The 23,187-nt window shown below is 34.9% G+C and overlaps 1 protein-coding gene across 2 annotated transcripts in view; it reads right to left on the bottom strand.

Moving 5' to 3' along the window:
• Positions 1-1,916: 1,916 nt before the first annotated feature.
• Pih1D1 (PIH1 domain containing 1) overlaps positions 1,917-23,187 on the bottom strand; it is a 193,825-nt gene continuing 172,554 nt past the window's right edge. For both annotated transcript variants that reach the window (XM_081758094.1, XM_081758095.1), the window contains exons 5-8: positions 22,471-22,617; positions 18,012-18,301; positions 5,211-5,354; positions 1,917-2,066 (exon numbers count right to left, since the gene is read on the bottom strand). In XM_081758094.1, the coding sequence (XP_081614220.1) occupies positions 2,034-2,066; positions 5,211-5,354; positions 18,012-18,301; positions 22,471-22,617 (614 nt within the window). In that variant the 3' untranslated portion in view covers positions 1,917-2,033. The remainder of the gene's footprint in view (positions 2,067-5,210; positions 5,355-18,011; positions 18,302-22,470; positions 22,618-23,187) is intronic.

Genomic DNA, 23,187 nt, shown 5'->3' with positions numbered 1-23,187 from the left:
ATTAATTAATTAATCAATCAATCAATCAATCAATCAATCAATCAATCAATCAATCAATCAATCTATCTATCTATCTATCTATCTATCTATCTATCTATCTATCTATCTATCTATCTATCTATCTATCTATCTATATATATATATATATATATATATATATATATATATATATATATATATATATATATATGCTGTGAAAACCAAGGAGTGAAAAACCGCTCCTGCGGACGCTATGGTTCTACGCATGTTGAAAGGTAATTCAAAGACGCGTGTGGGGAAGTGTGTTCAGTTGGAAGCATGTTCACCAGTGCTCATTAGTTTCAGATGTTATACTCAATCTATAGAATGTTCTCGGATTGTATGTTTAGATACAATTAGAGAGGATTCGGAAAAGTCGATTTTCAAAACTTCTCTTTATGTAATAATAGTATTAAATCTGAATATATATATACACTATATATATATATATATATATATATATATATATATATATATATATATATATATATATATATATATATACACGTGGAAATCTTAGAAGTACCCGACCTGACGTATAGATGTCGGTTGTTTTTTTGAAAAACATTACTATGGTCGAAAGTTCCAACTTTATAAAGTTTAAGTTTGAAGATGCTACGTTGTTTGCTTTGGCTGGCATCAATAGTGAACGCTCTCAGTGAATTTGTAAATATATATATATATATATATATATATATATATATATATATATATATATATATATATATATATATAAAAAGTGATACAATACTTTCATTTGAAAGGTCTCCGTCCAACCAATATTAATGCCGATCTAGATTCTATTCTGGGAGAATCTGGTCCTTTGTTTACAACAGCAAAATATTGGATAGTAGAGTTTTAATAAGGCCGTATGTGCTGCAAAGACGAGCATGACAGTGGTCGGCCAAATGAATGACCACGCTACACATAGTGAAGAAAATCCACAAAATGGTATTGGATGACCATCGATTGAATGCGCACGAGCTAGCAGATATAGTAGGCACTTCAAAAAGTGTTGTACATTGCATACTAACTGAATATTCGGACATGAGAAAGATGCGGACAAGATGGGTACCGCATTTGCTCACAATGGAACAAAAACAGCGCCATGAAGATGTTCCAATCGAGTCTTTGGCAATGTTTCACAGCAATAAAGCGAGTTTTTTTGTCGATTCATAACCATGGATAATACATGGGTCCATCACTTCACACCTGAGACGAAGGAATAGTCAAAACAGTGGACTGAAAAGGGAGAATCGTCTCCAAAGAAGGCGAAGACAGTTCAATCTGCTGGCAAGGTCATGCAGTCAGGTTTTTGGGATGCGCGTGGGATAATTTTCATTAGTCATCTTCAAAAAGGAAAGAGAATCAACGGCGAGTATTATGCAAACTTATTGCGACGTTTGAGTGATGAAATAAATAAATAAATAAATAAATAAAAAATAAAAATTTGGCGAAAAAGAAAGTGTTGTTCCATGAAAACAATGCATTAGTTCACATATCCGTTATCAATGAGTTAAAGTTCGGATTGCTTCCTCACGCACCTTATTCGCCAGATTTAGCCCCGTCGGACTATTTTCTTTTTTTAAACTTGAAAAAATGGTTCATTCGTAAAAGAATCGCCAGCTATGAAGAAATGGAGTCTATAGTTAATGGCTATTTTGAGGAGATTGACGGTTCACACTATAAACAGGTTATCGAAGCTACTGAACATCGTTGAGAAAAGTGTATAGAGCTAAAAAAAAGTTGAGAAATATAGTTTTCTCAACTTTTTTTTTCTTTGTTAGGTCGGGTACTTTTGGGCCTATTCTCGTAAACAATTGCCAAATAATAATTACAATATTCAAATCAATATACACATTTCTTTTTAGAGCCTATAATAAAATAAGATTTAACACTGGAATTAAAAATATTTATTGGCGTCTTTATGGTTGATATGCATATTTTCCTTAATGTTATTTTACAACAATTGCTTATCTCACAATCTAATTTCCATTTTAATAGTAGTAAACGATTCATCCAGTCACAGGCATCGTCAACGTTAATACCTGAAAAGAAAAGTTAATTATTATGACATTAACAAGGTCGTATATCTGGATTTTACATTTAAGATCATTACTACGCAGATGTTTATTTTCTTTACATAACTTCTAAGTTTTAATTGTTTCTTAAGACTAAGAACCAAGTATCTGAACAACGACCGCAACAATAATAACTAGAGATGGTCATATATATATATATATATATATATATATATATATATATATATAGAGAGAGAGAGAGAGAGAGAGAGATAGAGAGAGAGAGAGAAGGTACTAAAGCATGCCATTAAACAAAGCCGACCGTATCGAAGTCGTCACGATGTAGGATGGTAGAAGTGCCCGCGCTGTAGCTTGTAATTGCAATGAAAGGCATCCTCAACATACTCCAGTTTCGCACGTTGCAGTGGCACAGTTTCTGAGACCAAATTCGAAGAGAAGGGTACAGATGATGATAATCCACGATTAGGTAGGCCCACAACTGTTACTGATGGAGGCATATCTACGGCTTGCACCCTTTATTCGGTCTTCACAGTGCAGCACATGCCATTATCATGGAAATACCACATCAGCCAAACCTCTATTTGCAAAGTGTTAAGGACGCGTAGGTGGCATCCTTACAAGCTGCTAGCAACATTTTTCGGAAGATGACCCAGATCGGAGAGTGCAATTTTATGAATGGGGAGTGGAATAATTGCAGCAGAACCCCAACTTTGCAATGCAAATTTTACACACCGATGAAGCAAATTTTTATGTTACAGGGGAGGTAAACAAAATGTATGCTACTGGTCCCCAGATAACTCTAAGTAGACAGATCCGTGTAAAATGATTGGTGCAGGGATCTGGGGGTCACGTATCATTGGCTCATTTGTTATCCCTGGCACTATGCACAGCGTTACTTGGGCATGTTAGAACAACTCTTTCTGCCCTCCATGTCGACCGCAGATAGCAGCTTTCCCTTATTTTACCAACATGATAGGGTGCCACCTCATTATGGACTGCAGGTTCGTCAATATTTGGACGAATAATTTCTTGATCGATGGTTTGGGCGACGTTGGCCAGTGGAATAGCCTGTCTGATCGCCTGATTAATCTTCGTTGGACTTTAACCTGTGAGGTAACCTCAAAGAAATGGTATGTGGCGAAAAGATCTGGATCATTTGGAGCAACAGATACAGGATGAATGTGCACAAATCACACCTGAAATATTGCTCCGTGTCCATTCAGCTTGGGAGACATGCATAGGGGATGGTAGGGGATTTTTGACTCACTTTGTAGATTATACAAATTCTAGTAGATTATACGGATGAATTACTACATAATAGTCTTGTTAGTCGTAAATTATTTACAAATAATAACAATAATACCAACACAAAATTAAGGGAATTTTAATGAATAGTATTTTAAAAATATAAGTACATTGGTATTGTGGTACGCGCTGAAGATGATAAAAGTGCTATCGAAGCGAACAATAATCAGCAGAATTCGACTACAGCCCTGTATAAAAATAAATATAGAAAAGCAAAAGTAGAAAGTACTATACGCTTTAAAGCAGAAGATACACTCTAATGACTAAGATTAAGCAGAGGGTATACGGCGTGTACCGCCGTGTACCCTCGACTACAGCCCTGGGTATGTCCCCATTGTATCGCTTTATACACACGATATGACATTCACTAACGAATCTTTTCTACTGGAGTGAATACCAAGAACTCGCAGACGTGACTCATTGCTCAAAGTACTATATAAATTACCAGATGTTTCTGATGAGCATCTCGAATACCCTACGCTATTTGTGCAGGTGTTTCAGTTTTAATGTCCACTACCTATTTATCATGTTCTCGAGTATTATATAAATGAACCGTATTTGTTAAAACAAACAATTGCTGATGTTCAGCTACATACATAATTATACAATAACTAGGTAATGTTAACAGTTTATATTTCTTAAACACATTTTTACAAAAGAATTATTCATGCATTTTAAGCATTATTCTAATTAATTTTTCTTCTGCATTCGGAATATACTAATATAAAATATTTTAGTTACCCCAGAATATAATTCCCGTATTAAGTATTAAAAAAAAAAAAAAATAAAATAAAAATAAAAAAAAAAAACTATAGTGCAGTCTGACAGTCGGTTAACTGTGAAAGTAACAGCAAACGTACTCAATTTGAACCACACGATAACCCAGTTTAACCAACGAACTGGGTATGAGAAAAAAAGTTGCGAAACTGGTATCGAAAAATCTCTTTCCTAAACAAAAACACAGTAAGAATGACGTATGTAGTGATTATTTTGGAGCAGATTGAAGTGTTGGTAACGAGACTTGGTTCTTTGACTACGATCACAAAACCAAATGACAAAGTGCAGAGCGGCTCACTCCCAGTTCACTACGGCAGAAAAAATCACCAATGAGCAAGTCAAGAATCAGAACTATGTTCATTTGCTTTTTAGACAGTAGAGGTGTTGTCCATAAAGAATTTGCATTTCAAGGACAAACGCTCAACAAACATTTCTACTGTGACGTTCTTCAACAACGATTGAGAAAACGAGACAACTCAAACATCTGAATGTTGCATGATTACAATGCTCCTGTCGCACAGCGCTTTCGGTTGGACTTTTAGTACATAAAAATATCCCTGTATTTCCGCAACCTCTATATGTGCCTCACTTCAATCCCTGTCCCTTTATTTTATTGACATATTTTTCCAATCGTCAAAACACGCCCCGAAAGCCATCACTACACGACAAAAGCATCTGTAACCAATCAACTGCATTTTATGAAGACTGAAGCAATGTTTATCGCTGTGTGTGGCTTCCAAATGGTGTTCTTAAGGCGACACACGTGTGGATGTATTATAAGTAAAGGTTAGTTTCGGATATGTCTGATTGCTTTATTTACAGACCTCGTAGCTCTGTAGAAGCTTTTTCCCTCCTATCACGCAGCCAAATCGTTTATCAAGTGAAGTGAATTTACAATGTAAAACCATCCACCTGTACAATAATATTTATAAAGTAATTTAGCAAAGCACTTCTATACAGACGGAAATATATTCGTACAGCAAGTATGTACTTGCTTAGTAAATGTGGAGTTCACTCTACGCTCATTAGATAAACATATGCACTAAATTAAATTAAGGAATTACTTACGCTATGCCTAGTATTAAATTTGGCCTTCGTTTTATCTTGGCTTACTAAAAACGGCAGGAATACATCCAGAAAATATCCGTATTTCTTTTCCTCTAAAATTATTCTGTCTTCGCCAAGAGAGAGCTGAAGGTCTTTCTTAGTCACCTAAATTAAAAGAAATAATAAAATGTTAAAAAATATAACGGAAGAAGTTTCTTCGTAAAAATCTTGAATCTCTTTTCACCCACTCCTTGTGCTGTATGAAACATTGGAATGTTTTCTCTAATTGTGTCATAAATGTATGAGTAGACACGTTTCATCATATGTGCTCGTTCAGGTCGTTGGCATCTAATTCGTAAATATGAAAAACCCAGAACTAACTTATCTTTATGAATGTTTAAGAGCAGGTTAACGGGGGAATTTGCTGAAAAAAATAAAATTTGTTAAAAGCGTGGTGAAATATAGGCAACAGAAAACATGTATGAGTAGTGATAAAATTATATCCAATTATGGTCATGTATAGTGGTATTCAATTATGGTGAAGACATGCATTACTTACTACTTAAGTTAGTTACCTACCTCGAAAATTGGCCATATTAAGGCAACATTCTTCTTACATTGATAATTTTAAATTGATTGTGTATGTTCTTATTATCCTTCAACAGAGAGAAAAATCTTCAATTACAGAAGGTAAATATAAATGAATGTTGACACCTAAGTGCTAAACATTCGACTATGCATGGTCTCATTTATTGGAAGCCTCTCAGAACATCTTGAAGACTGTTTAAAAATGCAGGAGGCGATGGTACTGTTTATTGCTTTTATATGCATTGCTGGCAAATGTACGAAGAGTTTGGCGCTAATAAACTTTCCCGTTGATATTCTACAACTTTAACTATATTTGGTAGTTTAGTCCAGATAGGTTTATTAAGCTACGGATCTCCTTTTTCCTTCAGATATTATCTTTATAGGAAACACTTGCAGACGAATGGGTTCATCTTATTAATAATAACGGCGGAAATCCTTGTCTTATTTTGATGCTTCCTGCTCCATCAATCCTTCTCAGCAGGTCGCGGGAAGAAAAGATGTTATCCACAACTAAAGGCATCCTTGGTTATGTCCGCTACTTACGAGGGAACCTATCCAAGTGTAACTCTGACTTTGAGTGGAGACTATGGCCGTTGGATGCCTTGTCCCAAAAGAACATAACACGACAAGGGATACATCCTCGATCGCAACCGTTGCGGAGATATAAGCGTGAAAAGTTAGAAATTGAGCACCATACTGTACATTACAAAGTCGGATTCCGGGTCAGATTTTTCGAGAACGGTCGGGTAAGGAAACGCAGCGAATACATATCAAATTAGTGTGGGGAGCCCAGAACCTTTCGAATTAAAAATTTGTGTCCCCGGGGCACTCGCAGGGTCCCAGGTGGGGTCCAACTCAAAATTTCCAAATGGAACCGGGGATCAAGTAGCATACTGTATGAGGGCTATTGTTAAATAAAAGAAGATAGAGCAAATCTCAACTCTCTACGATAACCCTGTGCAAACGGGCAACTGGTCAAAATGTCAATACAACCTACATCAGAAAATCTATAGCCACGCTTCTAAATCCATTAAGTTGCGACAATAACAAAACAGAAAAACACGTTTAAAAGTGCAAGGTATTGAAGTAAAGCAAATTGCTGCAGTCTCTCACAGAGTTGCACACAACGGACCTTATCCAAGTATAAGTGTGACTTCGAATGACCAATGGACCATAGAATGACCATGACCATTGGATTTCGTGTCCTAGAAGAGAAAGGATACATTGTCAATCGCAACCGTCGTTTGAGGGTGAGGTCAAAAGGTAACGGTATATGCTTCGCGCATCGGGACCCCAGATTCACAGATTGCACCGTGAAATTTCTATCGGAGGGTTGGAGAAAACTGGAATAATGGTGCAGAAATAAAATATATCGGAGGATGCTTTTGAGAGAGAGACTCTGCAGCAATTTGCTTTACTTCAATACCTTGCACTTTCAAACGTGTTTTTCTGTTTTGTTATTGTCGCAATTTAACGGATTTAGAAGCGTGGCCATATATTTTCTGATGTAGGTTGTATTGACATTTTGACCAGTTGCCCGTTTGCACAGGGTTATCGTAGAGTTGAGATTTGTTCTATCTTCTTTTATTTAACAATAGCTCTAATACAATATGCTACTTGACCCCCGGTTCCATTTGCAAATTTTGAGTTGGACCCCGCCTGGGCCCCAGGGACACAAATTTTTCATTCAAAAGGTTCTGGGCTCCCCACACTAATTTTATATGTATTCGCTGAGTTTCCTTACCCGATCGTTCCCGAAAAATCTAACCCGGAATCCGACTTTGTAATGTATAGTATGGAGCTCAATTTCTAATTTTTCACGCTTATATCTCCGCAACGGTTGCGATCGAGGATGTATCCTTTTTCGTGTTATGTTCTTTTGGGACAAGGTATGCAACGGCCATAGTCTCGACTCGAAGTCAGAGTTACACTTGGATAGGTTCCCTCGTTAGACGGACTGAAATAGAATGTATGTTTCTTGAAACACACCTTCATCTATACTTATAGATGGAAGGGAGGAGATAAAAGATACATTATGGTGTTTTAGAGATAATTATTAGGGTTGAGTTTACAAGACATATCACGTACCAATTGCAAGGATATTTACTAGTGAAACTGTGCATTATGGAAGCGAGCGATCCTCTCACTAATTTCAAATCCAAACTACAGAAGTAAGTCTCGAATCCCCAACAACACACACACAATTTTCTATAAAAATCTGAGTTTTTAAAAATATATTCAACGAAATGTTATATAAAATTATGATAAGATTAGGGAGAACGCGCTCCATCATTATTAGCCAGCTTCTACTGCTAGCAATTGAGATGACTGGAAATATCTAAGAAAAAAACAATCCACATTCAAAGAAATTGTGTTTTTACCAAAGCTATAATGGATTTTTCATTTAAATCTTCGAAGTGGGTAGTGTTCATTGAGTTCATATTTGGTTACCTTCAAGTGCAACAGTGAAGATTATGCGAAAACCTCAATAAATCCACCATTTTGTGTTGACACCGAATAATATTTACGAAAGTTATCATTTTTTAAACCTAAAGAGTGAGAAGTTCACTACTGATTTTCAATTGATTTCAAATCCAAGTACTGCGAATAATTGTGAACCTTCAAAAAGTATACGCCATATCCCATGAAAATCTAATATTATGACGAAGAATATCTTGGATCATATTTTTTTTAATTGGAGAGAAGAGTAATCCATACCACATTAGGGGACTAAATCATTCTTGATTGATTTGAATACTAAGCGCTGGAGATACGGAAAAGGGTCAAAGAAAATATACATAATATCCTATCAAAACCGAATCAGTTTTATATAAGTTATCGTGAAATTTCAAAGAAAACTGGGGAGGGGGTATACCACTATTCTATTCTTTACCGATCTTAGCTCCATGCAAAGTGAATGATTGGCATTTAAAAAAAAATACGAATATTACATCAAAATTGAACAGTTGTAACAGAAATTATCGTGGAACATACTTTTAAAATTGAGGAGGAGGTGGAATTTTCCCTTTCATTCTTGCTAGATTTTAACGCCAAACTATGAGGATATTCATAATACCATACAGAAAATACACAGCAAGTTTTGTCATTATCGAATAATTTTTACGTGGTTTATATTACAAAATTATCTTGCATGCACAAGTGTAAATTTTCAACACGAGGTAGGTCAGAAATTCAATATACTGCCAGCAAATAGGCCGGCGTACCCAGATAGACGGGAGGTGTTGCACTGTTGAATACGTTCGGATGATAGTACAGTATGGAACACAACTGCCAGTGATCTTTCCTTACGAATTCAAATTAGGACATTGTGCACAGCAAGCGCCAAGAAATATTAATACCGCACTTGAGCCATGAATGGTAAATGAATACACCATTCGCCGTTAGTTTGCCAACTTTCTTTCCGGCGACACAGCAATATAAAATGAGCCCTGTGGGCACCGATCAACATCATATTTGGATGAGTTCCTTAGGAACATAGTGGAAGCAGACCCTTGGAAAGTGTTCGTGTCACTACAGACTAGGGATGGGCAAAATCGGTTTTTATAAAAATCGGAAACTGGTTTCTAGAAAAACCGAAATCCGAAAAACATACATTTCGGTTTTATCTAAAACCGGTTCGGTTTTTCATCGAAACCGGTTTCGTTTTTTCCAAAACCGGTTCAGTTTTCACCGAAACAAAATTATTTCTGTGGAAACGGAATCGGTTTTCGGACAACAACAAAACACTATTCTGGTCAGAAATAAAACCAGTTTTGGAAAACTGAAACCGGTTTTTGGAGAAAACCGAAACCGGTTTTGGCGCAAAACCGATTTTTGAAAATTTTCAAAGGCTGGTTTCGGTTTTCCTGAAAACTGGAAACCGAAAAAACGGTTTTTGTGTCCACCACTATTACAAACAAGTTAGGTATTCACCATACCATTGTCGTTTGCTGGCTCAGTGCAATCGGTAAGACGCCGTCTGATGATGTGTGGTTCTCTGAGTGTAAGGAATACTTGGAAAAGTTTGGCTTCAGATAAACAAGGATCTACTATGACAATAGTAAACGGTGATCATTGTCCAAAACGATTTATTAAACTACTTCTACAACCACAAAACGTGGTATATGACTAAAGTGTGATGTCCTCCTCGGATTACCACAATTAATCTTAAGTTTAGTGATTTAGAAGTCATGTTGATAATTAAAATAAGTGAAAACAAACAAGAAATATCGATAATGCTAGGAGAACACTTAATAGTTACAGTGGTTATACAAAAAGAACCATTTTGTTTGTATATTATATAGAGTATTTAATTTTAAATGCAAAAATACGACATGAGAAGAAAAACAAGTAATATACCCTATATCAAAAATGAATATTTATTATAGATATCTACATACCTGTTAACCTATGCAACAGTAAAAATCATAAATCGATTCTCAATATTTTACACACAATGGTCACCTGTCTGAGAGACCATCCGTGTTATTGCACATAATCATATTTGCCTCTGAAAAACACAACATTGCATCTTGTATCTGCCCTTTTTTCATCGTTCTCTGCTTATAATATATGCATGCAGCACTGGGATGATTAACACCAAAATAAAGTAATTAAGCAAATGATCACCTCTTCCAAAAAGAAACAAGCAGAAGAGATCTAAAATTCTTCCAGCCAGTCGTAGCACAATAAGAACTAAGACCATCTCTTAGAAAACCTAATCTTATATACTGTTTCTGCCTGTGTTAGTATCACTTTCCATTTTTTTTCTTAGTCACGTAGGCTTGTGTTCAAAATGGGACATCCGTCTTTCTCTCCTAAAAGTAGCTCTTCTATTCTAAAATGGCTGAATAAATGTATTCTATCAGAAGTGAAATATTAGCAAAGAACTTTTACAAAAATACCTTTTCCACTTTTTCCAATAAAATATTAAAATAACGTTACAAAAGTGACCCATCATGTATTTTAATCAGTATAGATCATTATAGTGATGAACTATATGAAATGGGAGCTAAAGTTTAAAGAATGGGGAATCAGAATGAGTAGAGTAATTGAATATTATGAGTTTTAACATTTTACTACAAGATTATTCTTACTTAACAAATTACCCATAGTGATTTTGATTGAGTTATCCTGAAAAACTTTCGTATAAAAGATTACACTATTTGTCTATCTTTCTGGGTAAAGGTGAGGAAGAGGAATGCGGTTTCCGAGTTACTACCTTGTTACCAAAGAACGGTCTCTCGTGCCTTCTATAAGTGACTCAATTTTTATTCTTGCGTGCTCTGTACTGTATTACATTGCAACTCCGTGATCACAATGAAAGGAAGAGGATCAGATTACATTCGTGATTGGAGAGCTATACAAACTGTGAACAAGAATGACCATCATGTCTGTTGTATTGAAATAGGTAAATAAATAAATAAATGATAGGTGTTTGTTTGTCTCTAAACAATAGTCTCTTCCAGTGTCCAGCAATGGTCAACATACACAGTGTCCTCGTGTTGGACAGCAATACTCGTCCACAGGTCGCGCAAAGAAAGGTGTAGGCTCTCATGGGCTGCAGTATGAAACCCTTTTTCACCAACCGTATTCCCTGATCCCCCTCCCACTGACTACCACTTCTTGGAAAGGAAGACTTTTTCTGTTGATTGGGCGGTGTAACGTGCTGTTCAATACTTCTTCGCATCGCAGACTGCAGACTTCTTTCGCCACGAAATACAATCATCGGCTAAGCGATGGAAAAAATGCGTGACTGCAGATGACGACTATATTTATTAACAGGTATTGTGTTTTTCATTATTTTGGCCATTGGAAAAGATGACTAGGGGTGGTCATTTCATTCGTACCAACCTAATACTACATAATGACTTCTCTCAATGTAAATTCAGTTTCTTCTTTGATATAGCTCAATCTCCCAAATATATTCTGCGAAATAGTTCATGTGCTAAAGTTACCTATATATCAGTTGTGTTTTAAACGAAAAAGTGCGAAAATTAAAAACTTAAATTGTTAGTAAAACACTAAATGTGAAAGCATGATAATATAATTTAGTATGACTACGGTACTTAATGATTGGTTTATTTTGCATTAAGATGAAGAAAACATAACTACCAAGTTAGGTACGGTCTTTACCTCGTTACAGCATCTAAATCTTTACCTAATCTAAACATCTAGTTCTTAGAAACATGTAAAACGATGAAGTACTTACATATATACAATTACTCGTATGGTGTTTCTACATATGGAAGTAGACTATACTGCAAGTGAAGAAGGTAGATAGGGCATAAATAGGTATTGTTGAATAGATCTCCGGGGAACTGATCTGAGCATAGATTGCTTTGTATAACTATACATCAAACTCGGTATTAAAATAAATAAGAATTCTGAGATTCATAAAAGTGCGTAAATGTGCATATTTTATTTAGAAATCTTTAAGTTTTACGTCCCACGCTTACGCTGGCTAGGCTAAAGAAGACGGTGATGATGAGAAATGAATGAAATGGTAGAATGAAGAAAGTGCAAGGAAACGGGAGAACCCCAGGAAAACCCACGCACACGGTGTTTGTCCACCAGAAAGTTCACTTGGTGCGAGCTGGGATCGAACCAAGGACCCCATGCACCAGAGATGAACGCTCTATCACTGAGCCACTGCAGCTTCTATACTTTATTTAGCTTACTATTTACTTTCTTTCTCTTTAATTACATCTAATATTGCTCCTAACACTCACTCATTCAGCTCATATTCATTTTTCCAAAAGATCATTATCACTAACATCCTGTTATGTTTGCATTTAATTACGAACTATTATAAATAGCATTCTTGTTACATCCTGCTAAAAATAGTTAAATGCCATGTCTATCCACGAAGAGACTATTGTTTAGAGACAAACAAACACCTATCATTTATTTATTTATTTACTTATTTCAATACAACAGACATGATGGTCATTCTTGTTCACAGTTTGTATAGCTCTCCAATCACGAATGTAATCTGATCCTCTTCCTTTCATTGTGATCACGGAGTTGCAATGTAATACAGTACAGAGCACGCAAGAATAAAAATTGAGTCACTTATAGAAGGCACGAGAGACCGTTCTTTGGTAACAAGGTAGTAACTCGGAAACCGCATTCCTCTTCCTCTCCTTTACCCAGAAAGATAGACAAATAGTGTAATCTTTTATACGAAAGTTTTTCAGGATAACTCAATCAAAATCACTATGGGTAATTTGTTAAGTAAGAATAATCTTGTAGTAAAATGTTAAAACTCATAATATTCAATTACTCTACTCATTCTGATTTCCCATTCTTTAAACTTTAGCTACAATTTCAAAATAAGAAGTGCATTACTTAGTTTAAAATTCTGCATAGTATTACCACATGATGCAAGGGGGGGGGGGGATGTCTCAAGATGGATATTTCCAGAAATATCCGGCCTCACATCCAAATATCGCACCACTGATGGGAAGTCGTTTAGGTATAATACCATTTATGAAAAAAAAAAATAAATAAATAAATAAAAATAACGCATCAGTTTCAACTGTGTAGCTGCAACTGATTCAAATGACTATCTCCAACGAATTGACGAAGTTAGGCAGTTGAAGCTGATACATTATTTCTTCCATAGATGGCACTACACACCATGAACAGGTTACTAACAATGGCGCGATATTTCAGCGTCAGGAAACACTCTCCTATATCAGCTAATAGACTGCATTGAAGTGAACAAAATGAAGCATTTGACAGTAAATTCTCATGCATAGTTTTTGAGAAAACCGACAAAAATTAATTTATCTAGCGCCAAAATATATGTTATTTGAGGTCAAAAACACGCCATCTGATAAAATAAAACTACTGCTAAAATATACCATCACTAAGCCCTACGTCATGACACTATAAGATGACAGTACACTATGGCTAGTTTAATATAATATTCTAAACTCTTCAATTGAAGCGAGCGTAACGAAGCTTCTATCATTCGATGCGATCGGCATTTGTATGTCCGTCTGTTCCACGATAACTCTTATAAAACTTATTCGATCTTCATGAAATTTGATATACATACCTTCTTTCAACTTACAGAAATAACCCTATTGTTTTGGGTTGCATTTCAATAAGAATAAGGGATCCATCCCACGTTGTGTGAGTTTGAACATATACATATAAGAGCAATATACACCATGTAAAATTGTTCAATTATGACAAAACATAACGTATATATGTATATATACCAATAGCATTCTGATCATCCTCATAGCTTCGAGTTAAAATCTGCCAGTGAATTTACAACCCCCCCCCCAAAAAAAAAAAGTTCCACGATAACTTTCGTAAAACTCATTCTGTTTTGATACAATATTACGTATAGTTTCTTTGACAATTTTCCGTAAAACTTAATGCTTGGGATTGAAATCAGTCAAGAACGAACAGTAAATTTAGCTCTTTAATGTGAAATGGATACCCCTCCCTGATTAAAAACATGATCTAGAATATATTTTCTAAAAATATTAGATTTTTATGCAATACTAGCTGAACCTGCGCTCTGTACGCAGCGCATCATTCACATATGAGCATGAATCTCCTTGTTATTCCTCACATATGTACATGTCCCTTTACAGATACAAGTGAAAGACGTCTTGATTAAAAAAAAAAAAAAAAATTCGGCAAGGGGTACCGTAAAGGGGAGATTTTTTTCGATTATTTTTTCAATATCTCGCACCGTTTGCAAGATTTGAGCCTACTTCCGGTTAAAGTTTGTAATTCATGTATGATCAGTGTTTTCTTTCTCCTTGCATGCAGTATGTAATAAGCAAATACATTACATACACAATAAATTATAATGCCAGTTATTTATGGTGTTCATTGGGCAAAACACCCCAAACAATAAACATTCAACTTAGACGGAGAAATGGTTATCCTTCGTTTTTCTTTATAATGTAGCCATGAAACAAACGCCCGAGATATGCAGCCCCTGTATACAGTCATGTGGTGTTGGATTATATAATGCGTAGGATATGATGCTTTAGTTTTTTTTTTAATTTCATCACTTCTAGTGTAACCGTAAAAATGTAATAAAGAAATAATGGCCATGTTTTTTAAATATTCAGTTAGAACTGGAAAATCTACGCAAAATTTGCAATTGATCAGTGAAAATGTCATATTTCTAGAGCCTGTAGTTTCCGAGATCTCATTGTCGAAAGGATTGACCACAAACATATAGTTTAAAGAAACTCCGAAGATGGCAGCACAATTCATTTGCATTGACTTTGGAGAAGATTTATTAAAATACAAAGGCTTTGAACAATAATTTTAAAATATAAACTTCACGAAAAAGGTCTATTTAAATTATTTATTTAAAGTACACGTTTTTTTCAAATATTTGTCCTTGTTAAACGTAAAATCACAAATAACCGTAAACCAAAGGTTTGAAATCAAAAGTTAGAGGTTGGAGTTCTGGCATCTTTATTGATTTTGTAGCATTTTAATAGATAGATGGGTTTATTTCCTCGCGGGCTATTAAAAAAAATGATAACTTTCGTACAAAACATTCGATTTTGACACAATTTTGTGTTTTCCCATAATCCCCACTGCTTAAAGTCAGTCAATATGACTACTCACTTAACTAGGATTTTAAAAAAAATGATCTACGCTAACTTTCGGAAGAAAGAAAGAATGTGAAATTTGGTCGAATATGCTGTAGTATTGTCTCGAAATTTCCAATCGTCCTAATTCCTTAGAATTGAAATAACTGAATAATGAGGCAGTGCATTTTCCCAGACTTTTGTATTACACATTCTCAGTGCAAATTAATTAAAAGACTGAGATTTTTATAGAACGTAATGTGTATTTGCTTGGAGATTAGAGACTTACTTTTACTGTTTACAGTTGTATTTAGTGAGAAGAACGGAGGAGGATCGCTCTCTTCAACAATGTACACGACCACTAGTTTTTAATATCTTTCCTTAATGTTTTTAGAGTTGTACATATTTCTTGTAAATGTAATATCGTATACTATACTGCAGTGGTCCTCAAACTTTCCGATAACGCGGACCTTCTGTTCATTCGAAAAGTAATTTACAGCCTTCCTTGCAATGATATCTGAAATTTCATATAGTGTTAAAAAATATACTAATATACCACTGACAAGAAAAAAGATAGAGAAAAATAATGTAATAAGTAATTTATTCTAAATATACATGAATGTTTCCTAATGATTGAAATTTCAATTGAAAATACAATAACTTTCAAGACATTTATCTTTAAAGGAAATATAACCGCTACCAGGTTATAGAAGTATTTTTGTGGACACTCTGTATATTTCGTAAAGATAGAGATTATTAGTTTCGATTTATACTTTATTCTACGACGCAAATAAGTTCTTTCTTCGGTGGGAATTGCTTCCTTCCCACGCAACTGGACAAAGGAGTCTTTCATTGTTTTTTTTTTTCGTATATATATTTAAAACATTGCTTTTTGGTAGAGAACATTTCAGTAAGCGACGAACCTTCCCAGTGTTTCTCCCTGACTTATTACATGCACAGTATATATTCTATAGTTATTTGGAACTGAATTAAGTGCTTTCTTTAATCATTTATGGAAATACTAGCTGACCAGATGTTCAAGTGACCAGAGTGACGCCAGTCACATTGCTTTTCTAGTTCCTTATCTGTACTTTCTCACGCCCGAGTTATCGCACTGTCTCGTGAATCGTGGCCAGTGGGCTAAAATTAACATAAATTATTTTCCGTATCCTCTTTGCATGTGCATACCGGTGCTTTAACTGAGTGGTTTTTAGAATGAACTCCAACACTCTTCAGTTAACCACTGCAGCTCGTATCGCGAACCTCTGCGCTCAAGGAGTTTGACTCCGGAATTGTGTGCAGCCACCACGCGCGTCGCGTCGGGAATCAAGTATGACTTTGTGTTAAGGGGCACAAGCTATTAGCCGGTGAAGGACGTTTTCTTACGGCTAGCCCCAATCAATAAGTCCCAGGTTCATAAACCTTGTGCGCCAATAAAGTTTTAAACGCGCCCTCCAACATCAGCATTCCACTTCGGAAATTATTTCGCTGAAGACTCACGTCGACTCTTCAGGACTGTTTGGAGTAGCAACTAGGTTACTATGTGGGATACCGCGGCGACACTTTCCCCAGTGCTAATCCTCCAAGTGTGTCGATGGTGTGAGAAAAGCATTTATAGTGAAATCTCAATTATAATCTCTTATATAAATCAAAATGATAAAAAGGGCTACAAAATAGTGAGATGTAAAGTGCGATTTTGATAGCGGAAATCAATATAGCTATATATTCTGTGTTAAGTGTTGTGATAATATCTCCTCTTCGTTATTTTTTTCTTAATAGTATTCTAATAAATGAGTATAGTGTTGTGTAATCCAGTGTTTTCGTTGTGTGTGTGAATGATGTTTCTGTGCGTTATTGTCTGGATGACCGTCTGATCGTCCGTGAGGTTCTCGAGATGAGACATCCGCACCAGAGACCACGAACCGAATTGGTTATAAATAAGTGCCGCCTGAACAGAGACTCTGAGTGGTTACAGAAATACACTTGATAAACAATGTTCTTAAATGTGAGGTACTAATGTGAGGAACAAAATTCTTTGTGTTTTTCCATAATTCCATTGAAATCTGGAATAAGTTTTGTTACTATTAATCTCAGGTCCGACTCCAGATTAAGACGATTTCGCTTTAAGGTTTTAATACTGCAAAGAGCAGAAAAGGTCTCCTCACGTAAGTAAGTGGTAGGGAAAGGCATCAAATATTGCAATGCCTTTAATACAACTTTTCATACTCACAGAGCAGAAATTTACTAAAGTAGGACAACATTTAAATTTACAAACGTAGGTATAATTTCTAATTGCTTTCTTTTTAGTATCTGAAAAAATACTTCTTGCATAACAGCTGTGATTTCCATTTTATTACAACATTTACAATTTTTGGGCGTCGCGAACCCCTGGCTAGGTCCTGTGGACCCCACTTTGAGAACTACTGCTATACTGTACTTGTAGAAAATTGTGAAATTAAAAATGTTACTTTCATTTTCGTATCCTTATTTAAAAGTCTCAATCTCATCTGATTCTAGTACTGTGCTTTCAAAGAATACATTAAATATACAGACTTATCATCAGTATTAACGTCCGATTTCCTTAGTACTCCCATGAGAATTAACAACACACTTATTATAATCTATAATTAAAGATTAAAAAAAAACAAAATCTCACCACATTCTCCATTTTGAATTTGCCTATGAGGATCTCTGGCTTCCCTGTCGGAGGCTTTTGAATGATCTCGTAGTCAGGAACTCTTCCTCCAAAATGTTGGCTACCTGAGGCTGAGGGACTAGATTCCACTTCAGATATCAGAGCCTTTTTATTTCTAGCTTCCTTGCTGGAAGAACCCTTTAAGGAGTCTGTGGATTTGGAGCTCACTTCCTCTACAAGACGCTTCCGCTGCTGTATTCGGTGTGGCACTAACTTTCCAAAGCATTTACGGTTCTTCAGTGTTATGAATCCTTAAACAAACACAATGTTATAGGTGACAACAAAACGAAATTAACATAACAGTTTAAGTAATTTAAGATTAATTGTCAGAATACTTTACTTGCTTTCAAGCCGAAAACATAATCATTATTTATTAGTATTAAATCGACTCATAATGTTCATTTGAAAAGAAAATAACATTTCTTCCACTGGCGTCTCTAGCATGTAAAATTTGGAGGGGACGGGGGCATCAAAGAAAGTGATTTAAATAGTATTACCTAGCCCAACCTGTTTATTATCTTCGATTCCATTTGTTACCTTTCTGCTTACCTTCACGGCCCCCCTGAGGTATATCAAGAACTCTTGTTATAATCGTTTTACAACCTGAATATTATATTCCAAATAAATATAATTATCATTATTTATATGTTATTCCGTCGTTAGTAAATACATTAAATTAGAATAAAATATTGATAATTTTGTATTTCAAACTATTGGGGGGACGCGTCTCCCTCATCCCTCCCGCCCATGATTTCTTCTATTTCGAATCCAGATTGGGCTCCTTTTACAAGTGTAATAGGAACAGCTTCACTGAATCATACAAGAAAAACTTGATTACCACTCATTCTAGCTTTGGAACTTCTTGTATAAATTAAAAGACAAATTCTGACCAAAGCATATATTAACTAATAAATAATAGCGTTACAGTTTCGACAAATTAACTTTGCCTTCATCAGACACATTATGAAATACAATTTCTAAGATTACAGCTTATATACTTCTTAAAATGACAGGAGGGCATTCCATGAAAAGCAGAAAAGAAGCATTATAAGAAAATGAAAAGATGCAGAATGGATAAGAAAGGAAGGAAGCGAGAAACTTATGAATTGGAATAGCGGACTAAATATACATGATGTATGGAAGAAGATTTTGGATAAAACAGAGAAGAAAGAAGAGGTAAAAACAGGTGTATTGAACAGCGGATAGACAATTAAAAGTTTGTGTTTTTCAAAAGTGAAAGTTATTCATTAAGAATACACAGATATGCCAATTAAAAGTTTAGCTCTTAAGTGAAAGTTGATCATTAAAAGCTGCGTATGTGTTAATTAAAAATTGTTAAAAAGGAAAGGACGAATATGATTGGTTCATGGAATGACCTCCTGTGATTTTAAGAAGTATATAAGCTGTAATATTAGAAATTGTATTTCATAATGTGTCTGATGAAGGCAAAGTTAATTTGCCGAAACTGTAACGCTATTATTTATTAGTTAATATATGCTTTGGTCAGAATTTGTCTTTTAATTTATACAAGAAAAACTTGTTTGTTTTGATAATTATCACATAGATGCCGTTACCTGTTTTACAGAATTGAATTTCGAAATGCATTGTACAATACCAATGTCTAAGTTGAACTAGCAACCTACTTATGAAGTGTAACAATAACTTAATCCGGTTATATTTTAACGTTTTTCATAATTATGTATAATTCAGGAATGGTAATGCCTTAATCAGAGAAAAGATGAGACCTATTAGTTTTACGTACGACGCTTATGCCTTTTCGTCTAAAGGAAACAGACGATTAATGAAAAGGAATTATGAAAGAATTGATAGGATGAGAATGTGGGAGATAACAGGAGAACCCACCCGAGAAAAACGGACACGATGTTGTCCATCACAAACTCATATGGCGTGGGATCGAACTAGGGACACCTGTCCCACCTTCATCAAGAGACGAAATACTTGTAGAAGAAGGAATAAATGTAGTTCATCACCCTTCCAATTATTTCCTCTTTACAATATAAATCCAATGATCTTATAGAATCAAAATCTATTGATACTAAACAATGACAAGAGGATAAGTACTCTTTCTTGATGTCACCCATTTTTTGTGAGCGAGGGAAACAAGACAATTATATTCCTTATTTTTAAAAGATATGACAATGTGCCCCCGTTATCAAAAATTGCATTTAATAAATTTCAATACTACTTTGGAATGATGCCCGTGTTACCCAGCCTACGAAGTTTTTCTCCGAGCCTCTGAAAATTCAGTGAATCATTTTGGGTCAGTGCCTGAAGCCAAGTGCTACGGGGTGTAGTTTTTACACACTCTGAGAACAATGAATAGTGAGTGCAACGTACTGCCTATAAGAAAATAATGGTGTGGCATTATCCATAATCGAATCGTAATAAATTATGTGCTCTAACTTGGTCATGTTGTGGAACAATCGTTCCTGATGAAAATAACATGTATATTACATAATTTTAATCACCATTTCTTCTACCCAACCATGAATGCGCAAAATTAGTAAATAGCGAAAGGCTACAACCACGCCACTGACACAAGTAAGTGGCGCCACAACCAACAATGTGATAAGTCGCCACGAAGTGACTGGGAAACGAAAAATGCTATAAAAATGTCTAGATATTTGTGCAGAATAGTTCTTTCTTCAACAAAGTGACGTTTCAAGTACCAATAATACGAGAGAAGTATAACAGTAAATATTTATGTAATAAAAAAGCAGTGTTGTTGCAAATATGATGTCATAGTAATTTCTTATGATAATCACATGAACCTAGTGAAAGTAAGGAATTAATCCAGTGAATAAAAAATGTGATTTCCACCTAAGCAAAAAAAAAAAAAAAAAAAGTCTAGAATATGTATCAGCACAATGTAAACAAAATGTGAATAGTGAAACTATGCGAAGTGCTATTCGATATATATTAATTATCGGGTCGTACCGGTCGTGTATTCATTGGGCTTTAATATACATATACAAAGAAGTAATATCTATATCATATCAATATCCTAACTTCAACTAGTTTACATAGTAAACTAAAGATGTATCAATTCATGTATATCATTGTATAAAGCAGGGATGCAAATAAGCAACAACATTTTACTCGCCCAAGAAAAAAGCTACTAACCCACATCCCACAATAGAAATCATTTACTTACCTTCGGTATCGTATTAAATACTCGCCCGCACCGATGAACCACTCGCCCCAGTGGGCGAGTAAGTATCCATGCCACATAAAAGATTGTTCTGATTGAAGTGTGGCTCAAAATATATAAATAAAATGTAATCTCGTTTGATTTTTGACGGAAATAATGTGAGTACAGAATTCTGTACAAGCTAATTATTAAGTTGCATGTTAAGATAATTGTCTATTCTGGGTTTATATTTCAAGTGTGTTTGTCGGTATGGAATAAAATTACTGATATTCTACACTGACATGCAACAAGTGAACATACGGTACCACTGTTTCGAAAGCGAATTCACATTCCTTTAATACTAGGCTCTAATCCCGCTTATCTATTTCACACCGGTATGAATAGGGTACAACGTTACTAACTTATGCTAGATGAGACAACAGTATACCGAACATTACTGCTGTAACAACAGCGTCCGAATATGAGACGGAACCTAGACCAAAAGGGAAACCAGTAATATTCCTATTACAAATTGACAGCCTGACCAGGAACTGGAACCAAACCCAGTAATTTCCTGTTATAAAGTTGAATATATTGAATATATTTCCGTACTTGAATTCTACATAGTTATGAAAACAGTGAAATAATAATTTATTTTTACTCCCATTGAACTGTTAAAATGAGTTTAAAGGCTGGTATTTTACGATGCATTTCAAACTTCAATTCTGTAAAACACTGGTGCCTTAAATGGGAAAATTATTTATGAGAGTTCGAAACGCCCTACCAAATAGGGCTTAGTAAAATAAATAAATGGTTCCTTTTTAAACATCGGTTGATGTCCTTAGAATCTGACTTTATTTTTCATGCTTCTAATAATATACGCATTGTGTACTATATTTTATCCAACTACATATTGGGTAGAAAAAATATATTTTCTTATATAAATTCATAAAACATATAAATTATGAATTATACTTTAAATTAATTTAAATAAATTTATATTTAATTCAAATTTATTAAGTAACTGCATACGGAACCTTTCCCTTCATATTACTTCAGAAAATTACGACAGAAAGAAAACAAACAAACAAAAAAATTGTATTTGTTCCCCAAAACTTGTATTTTCTTTCTTAATATTGACCATGTATAATTACTGTTTATTGAACATTTATTTTACATTCTTGATTGTATCAAATCTCTAAATAAATAAAATACAAAAAATGTATGTTTTAAAGTTTTATTTCAAATGCAACGTTTCGATCAACTTACCTGATCTTTCAAATTCGAATTGATATTTATTTTCGAGTCCTTCCATTACAGCGGTCATAAGAAAACTTTTAAAAAATTCATTCTTTTCAACTTTCTTGAAGAATTTAGGATTGATAGCTACGTCGCAAACAGTGCATGGATTTCCTGCTGTATATTAACGGAGAAAAGGAAAACAATTTAGTAATGATAATACAACAGATAATGAGAACATTAATATATTACTTTAAAATGGATGGATATGCATTCTGCCATATTGAAAATGAAATGAAATTTTTGAGTTTTACGTCCCACGGTTATGCCGGTTAGGCTAAAGGAGACGGTGATGATGAGTAATGAATGAAATGGTGGAGTGAAGAAAGTGGGAGGAAACGGGAGAACCCCGAGAAAACCCACGCACACGGTGTTTGTCCACCACAAAGTTCACTTGCTGGAAGCTGGGATCGAACCCGGGACCCCAAGCACCAGAGGTGAACGCTCTACCACTGAGCCAACGCGGCCCATCTGCCATATTGAGTTTCAGTGACAACATATATATATTTACAGTAAAGGACTTAAGTTGCGCTAGTTTTAGAAAATTTAACTTTTATTATTTCCTGAAATGTTACTATATATTTTCGTAGAAGCATTCCAGTTAAAATTTAACACTTTTCTGTAAGTTGTCCAACATGAGTAAAGTGTCTAATTTGCAAATTTGAATATAATTTATCCTTATATCGA

Source organism: Thermobia domestica, chromosome 5 (assembly GCF_964235325.1).
Source record: "Thermobia domestica chromosome 5, izTheDome1.hap1.1, whole genome shotgun sequence".
In the NCBI taxonomy this organism is placed as follows: Eukaryota; Metazoa; Arthropoda; class Insecta; order Zygentoma; family Lepismatidae; genus Thermobia; species Thermobia domestica.
This window is presented reverse-complemented; position numbering and strand designations above follow the sequence as displayed.